The sequence below is a fragment of the Anthonomus grandis genome, chromosome 2 (assembly GCF_022605725.1).
Source record: "Anthonomus grandis grandis chromosome 2, icAntGran1.3, whole genome shotgun sequence".
Classification (NCBI taxonomy): Eukaryota; Metazoa; Arthropoda; class Insecta; order Coleoptera; family Curculionidae; genus Anthonomus; species Anthonomus grandis.
Window position 1 is genome coordinate 3522145 of NC_065547.1, and position 19142 is coordinate 3541286.

Sequence of the window (19142 nt, forward strand, 5' to 3'; positions counted from 1 at the left end):
CCCATTATTATTTCTTATATATGCTTCAGATTTACCTGGTCTTGTTGAAGATTCTGAAATACATCAGTATGCTGATAACACTCAATACATACATTATTTTGACTCTGCTAATTTTGATAACGTGGCTGATACTATTAACGCCGCTAATTTGAACGCAATAAATCAATTTTCAAAAGAGGATAACCTTGTCATTAATCTAATTAAAGTTTAATACTGCCTTATAGTTTAATATCTTTGCTTAGACCAAATAAATCGTTACCGCCTGCAACGCGTGCAGAAAACTTGCTGTAGATTTATTTTTAACCTCAGAAAGTTTGATCATGTATCAGAATCTATATTTCAGTTGAGGTGGTTAACGCTACCTTACCTATTCAAATGCTTCACTTCACTTTTCGATTTTTCTTCTTTCTACTCTTCTACTTCTTCTTATCGATTATATGTTAGTCAAAGTCCTGAATATCTTTTTGAAAAGTTAATACCAAGAAACCAGGTTCACACTCGAAATATTAGATACAACATCATGACCATGCCGCACCATTCCACAGCTCTGTTCGAGCGATTTTTTACTTATAATGCCGGTAAGTTCTTTAATACCTTATAAATCAATATTTAATACTTCGTTAAATGTGTATAGGAAATATTATAGACTTTTGTTTTTAAATCAATCAAAGTATAGTCTAGTAGTGTTCTAGAAGATAAATGCTTTATAGTTACTTTTTTGTTTTTTTTTCTCGTTTTCTCCATTTAACCTGTGATTGTTAGGAAGGTTAAGAGTTAAAGAGTAGCTTTAAGGTAATCTTCGCCTGCCTTAGCAATGTAGTTTTAAGTAATATTGTAAGATTAATATTGCCTTTTTTTTAATAAAGACATATTATTATTATTATAAGGTATACAAATCTGAAAATTTATCAAAAATGTGAAAAAAATGTTTATTACTACAATTCAAAATCAAGACAATATACATGACGTACCTTAAAACTTGAATACGTTTGGTTCCTACAGGTGCTACCGCCCTGGACAGCCCTTCATCTACCCCAAATCTACCTGGACATAACCCCCGCGTCAAAACACCTTATTTCCGTAAGCGGTTTCGAGGGTAATCTCCGACAAATCGTGAGGCAAATGATCAAATACACCGGCGCCAAATGCACCAATTATTTTTCGAAGCATAACACACTCCTCATATGTGCCAAAGCCGAAGGGAAGAAGTTCAACCACGCCAAAAAGTGGAACATTCCGGTGGTAAACGTGCAATGGCTGACCGACATCATATTGGGAAACTTTTCGGCCCTGAACCAAATGGATAATCAGATTTATCAAACGTATTGTAGCCCGCCAAATTTAAGTTTCGACCCTAAATTGGTACCGAACGTGATGCGTAAGTTGGATTGACCTTTAAGGAGGTCCTTGTGTGTTAAAAATTTGGGTTTTTAGATGCCTGGAAGTCTCCGATCAACATTTCCCAAGAGTCTTACGAGAGGGTTAAGAGGTCGGCCTCGCCAGTTGGTCTTCCGAAGGCTAAAAAGCTGAAAACCGAGCATACAGACGAGAACGAGAATATTACCGAGGAGGAAGTTACTAATCCGGATTATAAGATTCTGTTTTCGCAGTTCGAGGCCGAGAGGTTAAAGGAGTTAGAGAAGATGGTCAGGTGAGTACAGTCATAGCAAAAATAAATAATTAGGATTTTTCAGTATATGGAAAACCTGCTTAATAACTCGAAAACTAGGACTTTTTTAGTGAAGAAACTCATCAGATTTCATGCGAAACTAATATCAATAAAATCGTTACATGAGTTTCCAAGATATTCAAATTTTTGTAAAGCCTTTGATAGTGTCAAGATTTTTTCAATTCATGGAAAAACTTCTTAATAATTCAAAAACTGTTGTTTTTACAAATAAACTTTTAAAGACTTTTTTGGTAGAAAAACTCATTAACTTTCATAAGAAATTAAAATCAATAAAATCCTTGCATGTGTTTTCAAGATACTCAGATTTTTGTAAAGCCTTTGATAGTATCAAGATTTTTTTTTAATTCGTGGAAAAACTACTTAATAACTTGAAAACTGTTGCATCTACACGTAAATTTGTAAGGGCCTTTTTGATCAGGAAATTCAGTAGTTCTTTTATAAAACTAAAATCAATAAAATGCTTGCATTAGTTTCCAAGATATTTAGATTTTTATAAATCCTTTGACAATATCAAGATTTTTTTCAATTCATGGAAAAACTGCTTAATACCTCAAAAACTGTTTTATTTACAAGGAAACTTTTAAGGACCTTTTTAGCAAATAAACTTGTCAGCTTTCATATGAAACTAAAATTAATAAAATCCTTACATTAATTTTAAAGATATTGCAATTTTTGTTAAGCCTTTGATAGTATCGAGATTTTTTCAATCTATTGGACATTCTGTCAAAAATGGAGAAAAATACAACGGTTACCTAAACTTAAAACAAAGCACAAACATAACTACTTCCAAAGTAGCATACCTACCATAAACTTTACAAATAATATAAGAGAATAATTGCATTTTCGTAACCAACATTTGTATATAAATTTACTATAAGTGTTAGACAATGAAAATGATGCAGGCGTGTTTTGGCAATAATTTATTTTGCTCAAAACTGTACAGCTAAAATAGGGCAAGTGCACAAAACTAACAAAATGTTACTTATCTGGTTTTGGCATTAAGCCGACGATTTATTAAATATATAAATTTCACTATACCTTTTATACTTGGTACCTACCGGAGTATCAAGAAAGGATCTATAAACAAAATTAGAGTAATTCAAATGTCACAAAATAAAAGGTTCACAAAGTTGCCTTTCTAATGTAAAGATCCTTACTTATATATAAATTTCCTAAGGACATGTATGCCCTTTGAACTACTTTACATACCTGTACTCAAGTTCTTAAATTTGTATCAATCACACAACCCCCGAGTTTTTGTATTCTTTTATATATAATATCTGTTCATTATCTATTAAAAACTCGCTTTCAAAAAATTCATTCAAGACTACAATGCCAAGGGTCCAATGTAAAGCACAGCAGATATTTTTGGGTTTAATTTCAAACCAATTACCATTGAATAATGTTGTACTGCATTTAAACTACGACATAATGGATGGTATTAATAAAGTAAAGTACAAGCTTTTACTCTACCTCCGTCTTTTTTTGTTGCATTAAAGCGCGTGAATGTGTTTATCTTAAAAAACTTAAGTATGTGCTTCTGTTTTAGTCATATTATGAGCCAAACGATGGAATGAATAAAAACAAAGTAGGTGCTTATACTACAATTTTAAGAATCTACTTCGCCATGAAGTATCTAAGCAGTATATTCCGATAGTATTTGCTTGACGTCGAAGTATTTACTATCTTGCCGGTAGTATCTACTTTTATTCCAAAGTAAGTGCTCTAAATATAAGTAGCATCTCCTCATTTCGACTACTGGGAAATAAAACATTTGCAGGTTTCGACAGGTCACACTTGTTTTATTTTATTTGAAATATTTACATACGTGGTATTGTACGGCACACTTGTAAAATGTCTTCCGACAAGGTAATGCGCCAAGTCAAGAAGAGTCCCAAAATGCAGATTTACAATTAGCCTTTGTTACGATTAGAAGACTACAAAATTATTCCGGATAAAAAAGTGACACCTCCCATCAAGTCTACCAAAGACAAAGCACTCAAAGAATTAACAGAGAGGTATAAAAGAAATACTAAACAAAATTTAGTTACAAAATATATATAGCTAGCTGAATGCCCACGGCGTTGCTCGCGTGAAAATAAAAGAAAAATAGAAGAAGGCCTCCAATAATAGTAAATGCAACCCACAATACACAAAAATAAAATCCGAAGCCTCGCCTCATTGATAGTACATGCAACCCACAGTTGCCACACCGTTTTTCTTGAGGTCAAGGGGCGCGATTAATATAATATAATTATTATAAAACCAAGACACAAATAATTTAAAAAATGATTCGTTAGATGCAGAGCGAGCGGTAAGACTGAGTCAAGTCATCTCTAGGGTATCAGTCTCGCATGGACCCGCCTAAATATAAATAATACAGAGGCACTTTTTTAATCGTATTTATTAATCAGTTTTATGCCGCTATGCGATATTTATCATATCGCTAACACCCGTTATCTGTGGAATTTCAAAAAATTCGTGCGTATCCAGGGCCTACATTATAAAAAAACATTATTGCAGTTAATTATTTTTTCTTAAGTTGATGCCTGCGATTCGTTGGTGCGGGCAGTCTCCGTGGGCAAACTCCGAAGCCACTCCCCCTTAGTTCTTCAGGTCACGGGTAACAATTTTCCCATTTTTTACCCCTTATCAGTGGAATTTCGAAAAAAATCCGTTCTTATCCGGTGCCTACATTATAAAAGGAACCCGTTGGCAAAATTTCACGTTTCTAGCTATTGTAGTTTGGGCTCTGCGGTGATGAGTCAGTCAGTCAGGACAAACTCTTTTATACAGTGCTTTCATTTCAAAACGATCCACCCTTAATAACTTTCTTAAAAAAAAAAAAAAAAAAAAAAAAAAAAAAAAAAAAAAAAAAAAAACGTCAAATTTGATATACAGGGGGACGTTTAATTATGCATTTACTGCAGTTCTGTCAATCACCTCCTCACCTCCAGCTAACCTCACTTTAATATGTCAAATGGGAAGCCCGTCGTGTGATACATCATAGTAAGGAGCGTAAAATTCTCTATTCAACTTCAACTCTATTCAACATTTTATTTACGTCAAACTTTAACAATAAAAAATTTGCAGCTCGCAGCAGAAATGAGATAATGGAATGAATCAAAAATCGAAATGTTTAGAATACATCAAAGATTACAAGGAACATTATGTAAACAGAATTATCCACCTTAATTTTCCTACAGGGTCTTTTGAAATTACGAGAAAAAACAACAGTTTGTTTTACTCCTGTATAATATAGCCTAATCGAAAAATGCTACTTGACAAAATGATTTTAAAAAATCACAACAAATGTATCTAAAAACTGATGGCAAAATCGTGAGATTCTGATAAAAAATAAAAAATTTATAAAACATCAAACTTGGCCAATATTTCAGGGTGGCGGAATTTTGTGCCGGCGAGTGTATAATTATTATAGCGGCGTCTTGCATCATTTATTTTTCTGCGTATTCCTTTTATTTTCAAACAAAACTAACCGTAGTATTCGGTCTAAAGTTGCACTTATACAACTTCGCAAAAGTCAAGCATATACTAAATTACTCTCAAAATTCGTAGCATCTACTTCAAGAAGTAGGTACTTCAAATTCTAGTAAACCTACTTTAAAACGTAGCTTCTTCTTCTCAAATTTGAAGTATGCACAAGGTGTCCAAAAAGGGTATCAGCAATGTGATGTTTGCATAAACCAAATACACCATATTTCTAAGATCATTTATTTATGACAAATTAATGTACAGTCAATGGAAATTTATGAACCAAAAACAATGTTGTCTAATGTGTCCGTTACGCTGTATGCACTCTTCAAATCGAGAACGAAGATTATTGATAACCCGTTTACACATTTCCCTTGATATTAATCTTATTTCCTCCTGGATATTTTGCTTTAATTGATTTGTATCAGCTGGATTATTCTCGTAGACCTTACTTTTGAGGTAACCCCATAAGAAATAATCAAGTGGCGACAGGTCCGGGCTCCTAGGAGGCCAGTTAATATTGCCTCTTCTTGAAATGACTTTATTGGGGAATAATTGTTGAACAGCTTCAATTGCCCGATTTGGCATATGGCATGTCGCACTATCCTGCTGAAACCAGGTTTCTAAGTTAAAACCTTGAGACTGTCGGAGAGATAGTGCAAGAAAATCTTGTAACATTGCACAATACCGCTCGATAGTAACGGTAAGTGCCCTTCCATTTTGATCTTCAAAAAAATACGGCCCAATTATGCCCTCAGCAAGCATAGCAGCCCATACGACCACTTTGGGGCTATGCAGTGGACGTTCGTGTTTTTTGCGAGGATTAACGTCAGATCTTGCTTATTTACCTGGCCATTTACATGAAAATTAGCCTCATCACCGAATAAAATGTTATTGAAATCGACGAATCGTTTCATCATTTCATTGACAAATTCTAACCGTGTATTGTAATCCCTCGGTTTTAATTCCTGCACTAACTGTATCTTATATGCATGCAGATGCAAGTGTTTGGTCAAAATGCTGACGTAGGTGGTCGAGGGCGTATTAGCGATGGGGGTATTTTTCAAAACTGTCTCTTGTGGAAAAAAATTGACACAAATCAACTTAATTTACCACCAGATGTCCCATTGCCTGGTAGAAAAACTAGTACGCCTTATGTGTTTTTAGGCGATGGGGCTTTTGCATTACATAAGAATGTGATGAAACCTTTTCCAGGAAACCATGACATGGGCACTAAAGAAAGAACATTTAATTATAACTTTCAAGCACTCGTGTCATTGTTGAAAATACTTTCGGTGTCTTGACATCTGTCTTTAGAGTATTTAAAAAACCCATTGAAATAGATGTAAACAAGGTACCGAAAATAGCTCCAGCTACCGCAATGCAAGTTAGATCGGAATTTGCCGATTATTTCAATAATGTTGAATTGTAATTTAAAAACACCCAAAATTTTTAAAGATTAAATTTTTTAAATCAGTAACTATTTTTATAATTTATTTCTAAACTTACCTCTCCTTCGGTATTTATTGTACCTTCGACATCATACACTGCCCCCAAGAAACCCTCCATGGTCTCAAAAGCAAACCAAATGGGCCTAAACACCTCATCAGCACCCGCTCCTGTCTTCATTGAAGCTTTTTTCTTTTTTAATAATGGCCGAAACGTTGCCCTTAGCGATTTTTTTTTTGTTTTTAAATCTTGTATTGGAGTTTCCAACGCGTTGCTGATTCTTTTCCACGCATCGTGGCCTATATGTTTTTTTTTTATGGTTAATGTGTGAAGCATCCCATAACAACCTCTCAGCTTTATACATCTCCAAAAACAATAAAATTTTTTCGTTACTCCACTCCATAGGTTTATCACATACACAAAAATTGAAATAAAAATTAAAATCCACGTGCTGCTACTCTACCTTCCATGCAACTGAGTAACTGAATAAAACAGACAAAATGCTGTGAATCCCCTAGTTCCTCGCGTAATTCACATGCATCACGTAAACACGACGTTGCTGCTCGTGCTGTCTATCCTTTGACTTCCGTCCAAAAAACCGCCACTGAAGGGAGCGTACGGCAGTGGGCAGTGGCAGGGCGAGTGACGTGTTTACATACTCGCGTTGCTAACTTCCCTGTCTACTTCCCTCCTCACTGCCGTGGAAGTGAGCTGCATGTAAACCGGGTATTATGTAAAGATGATCTTTTGAGAGTAGTCGTCTGACTTCGCTTCCGTACAGATAAGGTTGGATTCTCCCTGACTGATTGACGTACTCGTTCGATGTTTTCTGCACTTCTTACGATTCGTGGGCGGCCTGGTTTATGAATTTTCACTGTAGCTTCAAACATTCTGATCCATTTTCTAATAACATCAGGGCTAGTTGATAATTGAATATCATGTAATTGGTAATGAGCGCGATATAGCTGGCGTGCTGTCACGATTGAATTATGGTTTTGGTAAAATGCACGTACACAAAAAGCGCGTTGCTCTCCGGTAAACGGCTCCATTGCAACTGAAATTCCTTGAACCCGTTTACATTTTGACTCCCACCGTAAGTGGCGGCGTTTCCACGTTTGAGATTAAATGCACAAATAGAGTGCTAATACCCTATTTGGACACCTTGTACTTTGTAGAAAATGTTAATACTTGTAGTATTAGAAGGTATTTCGTTTTTATTCATACCACTCAATGATTTCATTGCTACGTTAACTTTATTCTTAGTAAAGTGATTATAAATTAGTGTATGGAACAAGGTGGGTTCTGAATTTTGTTTTTTAGGTCATTTATGTAAAGTATAAAAAACAAAGGGTCCAATATGGATTCCTGGTAAAACTACTCAATAACTCGATAACTGTTCTATTTACCAAGAAACTTCTGGTAGGTAGACTCATCAACTTTCGTAGAAAACTATAATATCAATAAAATCCTTACATGAGTTTTCAAGATATTTAGATTTTTGTAAAGCCTTTGCGTATATAAATATTTTTTCCAACCATTGAAAAACTGTTCAATAACTCGAAAACGGTTGTAGTTACAGTTACAGTTACAGGTTGTAGTTATTTAAGGACCTTTTCAGTAAAGACACTCATCATCTCTCATAAAAAATTACTATTTCCCTTTTACAGAGACCTGGGCGGCAGCATTTCCAAGGACCACAAAGACTTCACCCACCTGATCGTCCCGAAACTGATCAGAAGCCACAAGTTACTGTTCGCCGTGGCCAAATCGAGCCACATCCTGCCGGAAAAGTGGCTGGAGGACTCGCACGCGTCGAAAACCTTCCTGCCCGAGTCACAGTACGGCCTCCCCACCCAAGAGTTCAACCGGAACTTCAATATCACATTCGAGAACATAATTTGTAAACCGGAAAAGCACAAACTGTTGGAGAACAAATGCTTCTGGATCACCCCGAGCGTCGCCCCGAGTAAAAAACTCGTTTGCGAATTGATCGAGTTGTCCGGGGGTAAAATCGAACGGATCAGACGTAGTAGGGCGCAAATCGACGCATGTTGTGCCACAAATCCGAACTCTTACTTTATCGTCACGGCCAAAGAGGATTTACACCTGGTGGCCGATTTGCTCAAGCAGAAAACGAAGGATAAACAGAAGGTGGTGTGCAACGTGGAGCTGGTACTCAGCGCCATCTTGAAGCAGGAATTCGAGGTGGATCCTTATGCGGTGACCGTCGTATGATCTTTAAGGAACCGGAGGTGAGATTTTAGTTATTATTGAAATTTTTGGTAAACTCGCTGATAGTAGCAAAAATTTGATTAAAAAGAATAAATGATTTAGCATCAATGCAAAATGAAAATAACTAGAAATAAGGTAATAAATAGTATGATGAAAGAGTATAGTGTTTCTTAATTTTGTGGTTAAAATATGAATAGCGGGATTAAGGGTCAAATTACGGACCAGCTGGTAAAGTTCCTGTGTGTTATCAGGCTGATAAATTCTATCCTCTTGGTAAACCTACCTGTAGCTGTAGGAGGAATTATGAACCAAATTTTAATTTTAACCTGTTGTTAAGTAACAGAAGGTTTACAGTTTGGCAACAACGTAATTGTTCTGGCCGGTACAATAATCTTAAGAAAAAAAAGAAAGATTAGGGTCATGAATCTCTGGTCCTGAGAAAATAAATAAAATAAACAAAAATAATGGAAGTGTTTTTAATTTGTGATAATAGTTTTAGGTACTTGTATATTTGTTTTCTGCCAAATGCGATATTCTTTCTGTTAGTACTAGGTATTTGCTTGGTAATAGGGATAGTCGTCTGTCATGATAATCCATACTTTTAGACTTAGAAGAAAAAATTAAACTTGCACCTGGAACGAATTCCGTTAAAGACCCGGCATGTAAAATAATAAATCGCTTTCCCTGACCACATCCTTTTTTTCTTTTCACACTTTTCACAGATTCATCTTGCCAAGATTTTATTCCACTCCCGTTTGAAAATATCCAAGTTTCCTCTAAGAATACCACTTTCCTTAACTTCGATTTTTCATTTTGTGTATATTGTCTTAAAAATCCTATTCGTTGGCTCACCATATTTGGTAGTTCACACAAATATCTTCTATTGCAGTCTTTTTTATAGCGAAAACCTATGCTTTTAATTAATTTTGATAAAGCAGAAAGTCCAATTTCCAAAGTGCCGCGTTGCTTTAAAACATCCCTCAGAGATGGCAGCGTTTTATTTGTTTTTAGCCTATATAGTTCATAAATACTATCCCTTACTTCCATTTTTACACATTCACTTAAATCTTCAGTCTTCGGCTTCTTCCTTTTACACTTTTTTTCCTTCTTGGGAATAAGATTGTTCTTGTTTTCATATACAACCTTTTGCGCCATTCTTAAACTAATTCCAAGCGCTTTAGCTACTTCTTCTTGTACATTTTTAGGCAACCCTTTATTTTCTTTTTCGTTCTCGAGGTAATTAATAACATTAGGTACCATTTTTTTGGCTTGAGAATTTAGATTCCACAAAATGGCTTTTTCTTTTCCATAATTTGAAATTTAAATTATCTTGTGACAAATAATGTCATCCGTCAATCGAAACGAGACAGGCATATTGTATGATTATATTCGTGTAACTTTTCACTGTCGGGAGCTGTACATTTGTTTTTGATTCCCATTGATTTACAAATGAAAAAATTAATATTATATATATTTATGTATCGAATTGCTTTATATGATTTGAATAATGACTAAAATAATTAAATTTTTTTTTTTTAAATTAATAGATGAGAACGGTTTAAGAGGCTGCGCGAGTTACAACAGCAGCTGCAGCTAGATGAGAGCACCAGCGATGATAGCGCGGGGGAGAGCGGCGTGGAGTACGAAGAGTTTATGGTGGGCTTTAAGTGAGAAAAATAAATTAAAAATGGATGCCATCTTGAAGGAAAAAGTTAAAGTTATTCACTTTTCAATTGAACTTTATGACTAAGATGGGCATTTTAATGGTAATTAACCACTCCGTATTTATGTAAAAAGTCCCTAGAAGGAAGGTTTCATTTTTTGGTTCAAATACTAATATAAAATACTTCCTAAATTTATATTCCTTGATATTGTGCTTTAAAGGGTCGTGTGTATATTTGTCAAATAAAAATGTAAGTAATTATAAGTCTAAACGTGCTTGGGCCATTAATTTCCATTTAACTTGATGTGTGTAAGGTAATGAGTTTCACAAGTTGAATCATACACACCTTGTATACTAAATGTATTTATTAAGACCAAATCTATTAGATTAAGTATACAGGGTGTCTTGACTAGTTGAATATTCTTATTTAGTTATACAGGGCACTCAAATTATCAAACAGTTTCCTTGATTTTGGTGTTTCTGTGTCATTCAGAAAAACCATTTTACGGTGTTGCAAAATCTTTAGTGTTTTTTTTTTTGGTTTTCACTCATGTTTAAGGGTATAAATCAGATTGGCAGGACAGGCAATTGAGCAATAACCAAAAAAAGTGCTTAAAGGAGCAAGAGAAGTCTCCCAAAAATGTTTTATTAGCCCCAGACACTTGCGGAATTAAGAAACTCATTGAAATGCCTGGATAAATAGTAATAAAAAATAATAATAATAATAAATCAGTTTATTTACAATAATGAAAACATATTACAAAATGATGAATTTATCAATAAATAAACAATAATCGCAAAATTAATAGTGTTCTACTTGTACATGATGACTTAAACTTATGACACCTAAACCTATACATAATAATAATAACAAACCTAGATAAAAATAAAGAATAATATTATTAACAAATGTTTCTTTGACTTGGGTCGTAGCACGTACTCCTTTTGGGTCACAACACTAATTTTTTTTTGTTTTACTAGTCCTAAAAGGAACAGACGTATATGTGCGAATATGACAGTTTTTCTTAGCATCAGCTAGATCCGACAAGATTCACTAGGAACCGTGGAAACTTTGCAGTTATGACAAATTTCATAAGGAAATTTTAGCCATTAATTTGCAATATACGACTATTGTTTCTAGTGCAATAGGTGGAAAATTATATATCAATCCTAAATATTGTATAAACCAACTTTTGATAAAATTGTCAGATACGACCTTCTTTCTTAGGACGGCAGTATACTAAAACCGCCTTCGGTCACTCACAGGCTGTTTTTTCTAATTTCAGGGATTTATTGTCAAAATTGTACTAAAAACAAGTTTTACTATACACTAAAATTTTCCGAGCGTCTCCATTTTGAATATAGCAATGATAATTCAAATGTTCATGTAAACTCCACTTAAGTTTTTTTTTTAAATAAATTTGAAACCTTGAAAAAATATAACTTAATAGACCGATTAACTTTCGGCTTTCTTTATACATTTTATAAATCATTCCTGTAAAAATCAATTTGTTTTTATTTAAATTCAACTAAGACATTTTTCAATAAACACTGAAATATACCAATGGAGTTTGAAAAAGAAAGATTCACCCTGTAATTTAGAAAATAATAAACCTATTGCAACACCGTAAATGGATTTAGAACGAGAATCGAATTTAACCCCACCCTCGTGTCTTCCGCAAGAAACCCTGTATATGTTCGAGGACTTTATATATTATTCTTATTTTTTTTTTGTACTTTTTATAGCAACCAGTTTTATTGCGCCTATAAAGTGAAACCTCTAATGCATTTTTTATGTTTAATGTGCTCAAAAGTCGTTCTCGGTTATATTAAGGCTTTACCTGTGAACCGCTTTACAACCCGTATAAATATGCATTTTTATCACTTTTATAATAATACCTAGAAAGAAAATTGTTATAGATTATTATATTTTATAAATATTAGCCCGTCTAATAGTTTGTAAATAATTATTAAATTTTTGACGGACAAGGGTATACGTTTTTATTGAAAACTAAAAAAAAAAGTTTATGTTTTATATAGGCTTGTATATTGTGAATAAATATGACGTGAATATTTGTCTGCGTGTTTTTTTTTTAAGGAGAAACATTAAAAATTAAACTCATTTAGGGTAAAAATCGGGTTAGGTAAGTATTTTTAAACGTGGCGCCTAAAATAGCAATCAGTTTCGCCGCAAGAGTAAGAATGGCGCTAGCGTCGCTTTGAATATTTTATAAATTTTACATTTGTTCTTGTTCTTTTTGATAGCTTTGCTGCAAGGCAATTGCCAGAAATTTTACATTTATTTTTTATAATTTGGTCAAAACTGAGTATGGGTAATTTCCTTTGTAGTTTTACCGATGAACCGTAAAAAATATATGGAGCTGAATATTGAACACTTACATAAGGTCAATAGTGACAGCAGGCAAAACATACTTGTCCTTCCGAAACGTGACAATTGGAGCTCAATTGAGGTTAAAAATCGCACCTTCTTCAAATTTTTTAGGAAAAAACCATTAAAAATTTGTAATTTTAAACGAAAATAATGTTCAGATTCATTTATATTATCAGCACAGTCTTAACAAATCAGCGGATAAAGGACACTGTGTAAAACAATATGACGTCTAAAATGGTCCGTTTTCACGTTCATGCCACTTGCGCAAACTAGATTTGCACATGCAAATTTGCACATAAAACTGGCGTATTCATTTTCGTTCATTTTAAATTGCACAAGTAGTTACAACAGTAATTGTATTCTGATGTGTAGTGACCAGTGTTTAGGGTGTGAGTTTGTGAGCATAGAAACATAAAAATAAAGTAAAGCTATGAATCGGGAAGACGAAGTACTTGCAGTAGTTGCCGTTAATAATCAAGAAGTTGAGAGAGCCAAAAAAGCGGATACCAAATAACTCTTGGATTGAAAAGAGAGCAACTTACTGTCATATTAATTTAATTCGAGAATTAGTTAATCAGCCAGACGATTTTCGTAATTACCTGCGCATGGACGAGACGACTTATCGAAATTTATTACACCAATAAAGTCGAAATTATACCCATTTGTAGTTACGTCATGCAGGTGAGAAAAAACGTATGGTTAAAGATATTTTTGCCAATCAATATTAGGTTAGAAACTTTACCATCGCCTTCAGAAATTAATAGTCTGCTATGTATTTTTATACGTTCAGAAATTAACAAATGATTTATTTTAGCAGCATATTATATTTTTATATTCATGTATATACTTTCATTCCCAAAAAATTTTAAAAAATCTTGTAGTATTTATTGTATTATTAACAAACTTAACGATTAACAAATATTATTATAATTAATCATAAATAATGGGACATAAACAACAAGTCCGAAACGGAATTCCACTTTACAAATTGAGAATGTGATAGAGAGAGCCGCAGATGCAACAAAATTGAGCACAACAACGATCGCAAATATAAAGAAAAATGGGATAAAATCAGATCAGGATTACGCTGCTCATATATTTTCCAAGCAAAAGACCGCAAAAACCAAATCTACAAGATATTTGAAAAGTAGAATTCGGCACGAGCAGTAGACGTAACAAAACCGAGCTTACAAAAATTGTGGATAATGGTATAAAATTATTTTAACTCACTGGGAAAAATTTAAATACTGACAATTTAATTTACTTGTTCATGAAAAAAAATGCTGCTTCAAGGAATATGTTAACACATTAAAATAAAAATACTATTCCAAAAAATAAAACATACAAACTAAAAAAAACACGCCATATTGCATTACCAAGTTTATGAAATTGCAACGATATGATTGAATACTTAAACGACGATCATAAAATAAAATTTGCTAGAACAAAAAAAGCTTAATCAATCTCGTCAGTATTGTCAGAGTCAGAATTGGAATCAGAGATATTGTCTTCGTCATCGTCGTCTTCGTCAGTCGTAATCACAAGTGGCAGAATGTCATAGGCATCACACCCTTGTATTGCCTCCCAAGCCTTTTCAATTACCTTTTCTGTATGAAAAACATATGTTTGCCAATAATCTATGGAAATTTCGTTTATTACCGTAAACCGGGGTTACTTTATCACCCCGGGGTAACTTTGTCACGTCCAGTAGCGCGCCATAAAACATAATGATAGTTCTTTTATTACAGGACCTACGAAAAAAACCCTGGCAGCCGTCCATATATGCCAACTATAGCGACGAAAATTTAGAAAAAGCAGTGGAGGCCGTTCGAAGTGGTATGAGCAAAAAACTAGCGGACCAAACCTATAGGATCCCATGCATGACTAGTCTATAAATGCCATGGAAGGCACCCAAAGTCTGTTGGACATCCGACAGTCCTCAGTAAGGAAGAAGAAGGGTTAATATCAAGATCCTTGGGAGTCGTGGCAGAATGGGGATTTCCACTAACAAAGGCAGATATTAAAAAGGCTGTTATTAAAAAATACCTTGACAAAAAGGGTATTGTTATACCTCTATTAAAAGACAACACCCCTGGGGATGATATGGTTAGTGCTTTCATCAAACGAAACAATTTATCTGTTCGAATAGCCTCGAATATCAAAAGATCCCGATCCTCAGTGGACCAAGAGGATGTTTTGAAATTTTTTGCAAATATTACACCTGCATCATGATGTCTGTCACTGATGAACCCGGTGCTAGAAAAGTCATTGTTCCACGAAACTCGAAAAGGGTCGAACGTGTCCAAAATCATTCCAGGACAGCCATTAGCATAATGGTCTGCGGTAGCGCCCTTGGAGTCTTGTTGCCGCCCATGGTGGTATATAAAGCCAATAATATTTATGAAAACTGGTGTAAAGGCGGCCCACCAGGAACAGTTTACAAAAATAGTCCAAGTCGCTGGCTTGACGCCAATTTATTCGAGATATGGTTTAAGGAAATTTTACTTCCACATGTCCTAAGAACAAGAGAACCTGGAAAAAGAGTGATCCTCGTAGGAGACAATTTGGCCTGCCATTTTGCTCCAAGTGTCGTACGGGCAGCAAAAGAACATGATATATATATATATATATATATATATATATATATATATATGAGCCCGTTTCCTCCCAATGCAACCATTAGATGTGGCGGTATTCGGACCAATGAAGAAGAGATGGCGTGATATTCTCGAAAGCTGGCGAAGAGAAAGTCGATATCCTGGGTCAATTCCAAAAGAACAATTTCCCATTTTACTGAACAGACTTTGGGTGGCCATTAGTGACACAGTGTCGCAAAATTTAATATCAGGATTTCGCACCACCGGCTTATATCCATGTAATGCGCAAGAGGTTCTACGAAAACTTCCCGATACTGCTGTTCAGGAAAAAGAAATTGGGAGAACATTAGACGAAAGTTTAGTTGAGTTATTAAAAGAACATAGGGGAGTTCAAAATCCCGAGAAGAAAAGAAAACGAGGAAAAAAAATAGAACCAGGAAATGTTTCGTCCATCACCTCCTCAGAAGTAGGCGAGAGCGCCATGAATATTGTCGATGATGATGCAGAACCATCCACCTCTAAAGGAAGTTCGAAGAGCGCAACAAATAAATCAAAGTTGGGTGTTAAGGGTAAAGAAAAAAATCTCCCATTAAGAAAATCGACACGAAAAAAAGATGATTCAAACAAATGTGACATCTGTAAGTGTTTGTGGGAAAACTACAAATATCGAGTTGAATGGATAAAATGCTTCAAATGCCAAGAATGGATTTTTGGCATCTGTAATAATGATAGTAGGGATTCCTATTTCATTTGTGATAGATGTGAAGATAGTTCGGATGAAGATCCCTATCATATAGACGAAGAAGACGAATATGTGCCTAACTAAAGTCTACTGCCTTAACGTTTAGTGTCGTATTGATTAACTAATAAGTAATTAAGTAATTAACTAATAAGTGATTAATTAATAAGTAATATTCCATGCACATACGAGTAGTATATGAAGTTAGAGGGCCCTTACAAGGGCACTAGTTTTTATTCAAAAAAAAAATCTAAAAAGATAACCAGATAATTTTCACCTTCACTGTTTTTCCTTGAATCCGTGTGCTTGGTGTCATCTTGCCAGCTACTACGAAATGATCACTTGCTAAAAATCCACGTCTCGTCAATAAAAACTGAAGTAAAACCTTCCGGACCTACATTTCTATATTTTTGATATACTCCCTTAAAAAATTGATTCTTTTATGGACAATATTTGGCAAGTCCATAAAATATTTTCTGTTATTTGATTTTTTCCACTTGAAGCCTATACTATTGATCCATCTTCTTAAGGAGTCAATGGAAAACTCTAAATATTTAATTTCTTCCCTAAACTTTTCTCTTATTGTTGCCAATATTACATATTCTTTTCTGGCGTACATAGAATAAATTGTGTCCCGAATTGTATGTTTCAAATATGTTGTTTTTTTGGTTTTTGCTGTCTTTTGCTTGGAAGATATACGGGCTGCGTAATCCTGATCTGATTTTATCCCATTCTTCTTTATGTTTGCGATCGTTGTTGTGCTCAATTTTGTTGCATCTGCGGCTCGCTGTATCACATTCTCAATTTGAAGTGCAATTCCGTTTCGGACTTGTTCCTTTTCCAGTTGAAAAAAAGCCAATATATTTAAAATCATCAGCTGCGATTGTTCATTATACCTATTATATCTTTTTTTAGGCATTATCTAACACTTTTCGAAATAACTTTCAAGAACAAGTTGACAAACCAATATTTTTGATTGACAGTGACGGATATTTCACATAACCTAGTATATAAAAGATGAATAATCATCAGACACCAATTTTTTTCAAAAGTTTGCTGCCGTCGCTGTTTGGAATATGCTAAACAAAGATAAATAAAAATGACGTCATTACAAATGGGTATAATTTCGACTTTAATACAAAAAACTGATACTGTTATGAAAAGTTCTATCACGCCACATGAAAGATTAACGGCGACTTTAAGGTTTTTGGCAACTGGTAGAACCTATGAGGATCTCAAGTTTCCTACGTGTATTTCTAAATCCGCCCTCAGCAAGATAATTCCTGAGACGTGCGATGCCATTTACACAGTATTAAAACAAGAATATTTAAAGGTATGTAAAACTAATTATTAACATATTATTATTATATCTACTGTACGCTAGAATTAGTAAAATTCGCTAAAAAATGTGCAGCAGTTTGCGATTCACTGTCTTCGTCTTGTTCAGGAGAAGGTAATTCAGAATTTCTTGGAGCTTTAGGTTGCTGACAATTAGATCCTGTTTGTGGGTGTGGAGAAATTTGATTTTGATGATAATCTAGTTGATAAGGCGTTTGATTCTGATGAGACACTGGTTGTGGAATTTGTTGTTGATGATGCCATGTCACTGGTGAAGGTGGCTGATATGATGATGCAGGTTGCATTTGGTGAAAATATTGTCTTGACACCTGTGATTGTTGTTGCAGTTGTGTATTTATGACACAGTGGCGATTTAGAGTTCCTAACTGAGCCAGTTAAATGTAGTCAACAGGAAAATAACTTTTTTTTTTAATTATTTACTCAAGAGCGGAAATTACAACTTAAAATCTAGCTTAACTTGAACAGTAACTTAATAGTAATGTAATTATGTTCTTAATGACAAGGCAATACATATATTTATAGTGTTGGTTTGCTTAGTAATCAAATAAGTAAATCAATAGGTAATTGGTTAGCTGAATAAGGTGAGCCTGGGGATGCAGGGGAACTTGGATGATGATTTGAGGCTGACTGGTTGTGGCCTCGGGTGAAGGAGAGCGGTTGGCATCTTCTAGAAGTTTGGGTAGCATCTTGAAGTATTTCACGTAGACTTGGTACCCAATGAAGCTGAGAATAATAATATATATATACAGGGTCCAAATGCTGATGGGCTGTATATGAAGAGGTCCATCAAAGAGTAGGGCTTCCTTCAGTTGTTCCTTTTCTTGGGCAATGATACTGGGTATATTTTCAATGTCCTCAAGGTTTAGTTTATCCATTTTAAAGGGGGGGATTTCTATATAATTAGGATTCAGGTTGGCTTCAAACATGAGTTTAGGCAGCTGAATGTTCTGGAATTTTGTTTGTTCTTTCAGGTGGTAGTTCCTAAGGAGGTGACCTTCTATTTGGATGGTACAGTTAGGCGGGAATTCTAATACATAGGTTCCTTTTAAAGGTATGTTTTCTTTGTTAGTTCCACATTGTTGGTTTGCGATTGTTTCGTTAGGTGTTATCAACATCCATTTTTCTTCTTCTAACTTTTGGATTTTTAGGTTATTAATTTTTGTCTCGACAATTTGGCAATTTAATTATGTTTTCTTTTTTGCATACTATAGTAGGTTTACTTACTACATGGAGGATTAGTATGCTCATAGGGCTGCTTTCTTTGCATATAAAGTGTTGTGGCGTTATTTCTTGGCACTTTGTGTCAAAAATTCATTTAAAAGGAGGTATTTGTTAGGTGGAATGATGATTTGAAAGGTATTTTTAAAGGGAACTGGGAGGGGATATAGACGATACAATACATAGTTTTCTAGAATATCGTAGATGTTTTGAAAAGCATTGATTACTTGAGATAAAATTATTTGGCTTGTAAAGTAACCATAAGAAATGGTGTTATTGTTTTAAATTTGTTTAAGAATCGTGTCTATCTG

At 34.4% G+C, this 19142-nt stretch overlaps 1 protein-coding gene across 1 annotated transcript in view; it reads left to right on the top strand.

Moving 5' to 3' along the window:
* The window catches only part of LOC126750081 (PAX-interacting protein 1-like), a 56701-nt gene extending 44098 nt beyond the window's left edge, over positions 1–12603 (top strand). Inside the window, exons 13-16 of the mRNA XM_050459582.1 lie at positions 1003–1378; positions 1435–1651; positions 8299–8883; positions 10411–12603. Of these exons, the coding sequence (XP_050315539.1) occupies positions 1003–1378; positions 1435–1651; positions 8299–8866 (1161 nt within the window). The 3' untranslated portion in view covers positions 8867–8883; positions 10411–12603. The remainder of the gene's footprint in view (positions 1–1002; positions 1379–1434; positions 1652–8298; positions 8884–10410) is intronic.
* Positions 12604–19142: the final 6539 nt, after the last annotated feature.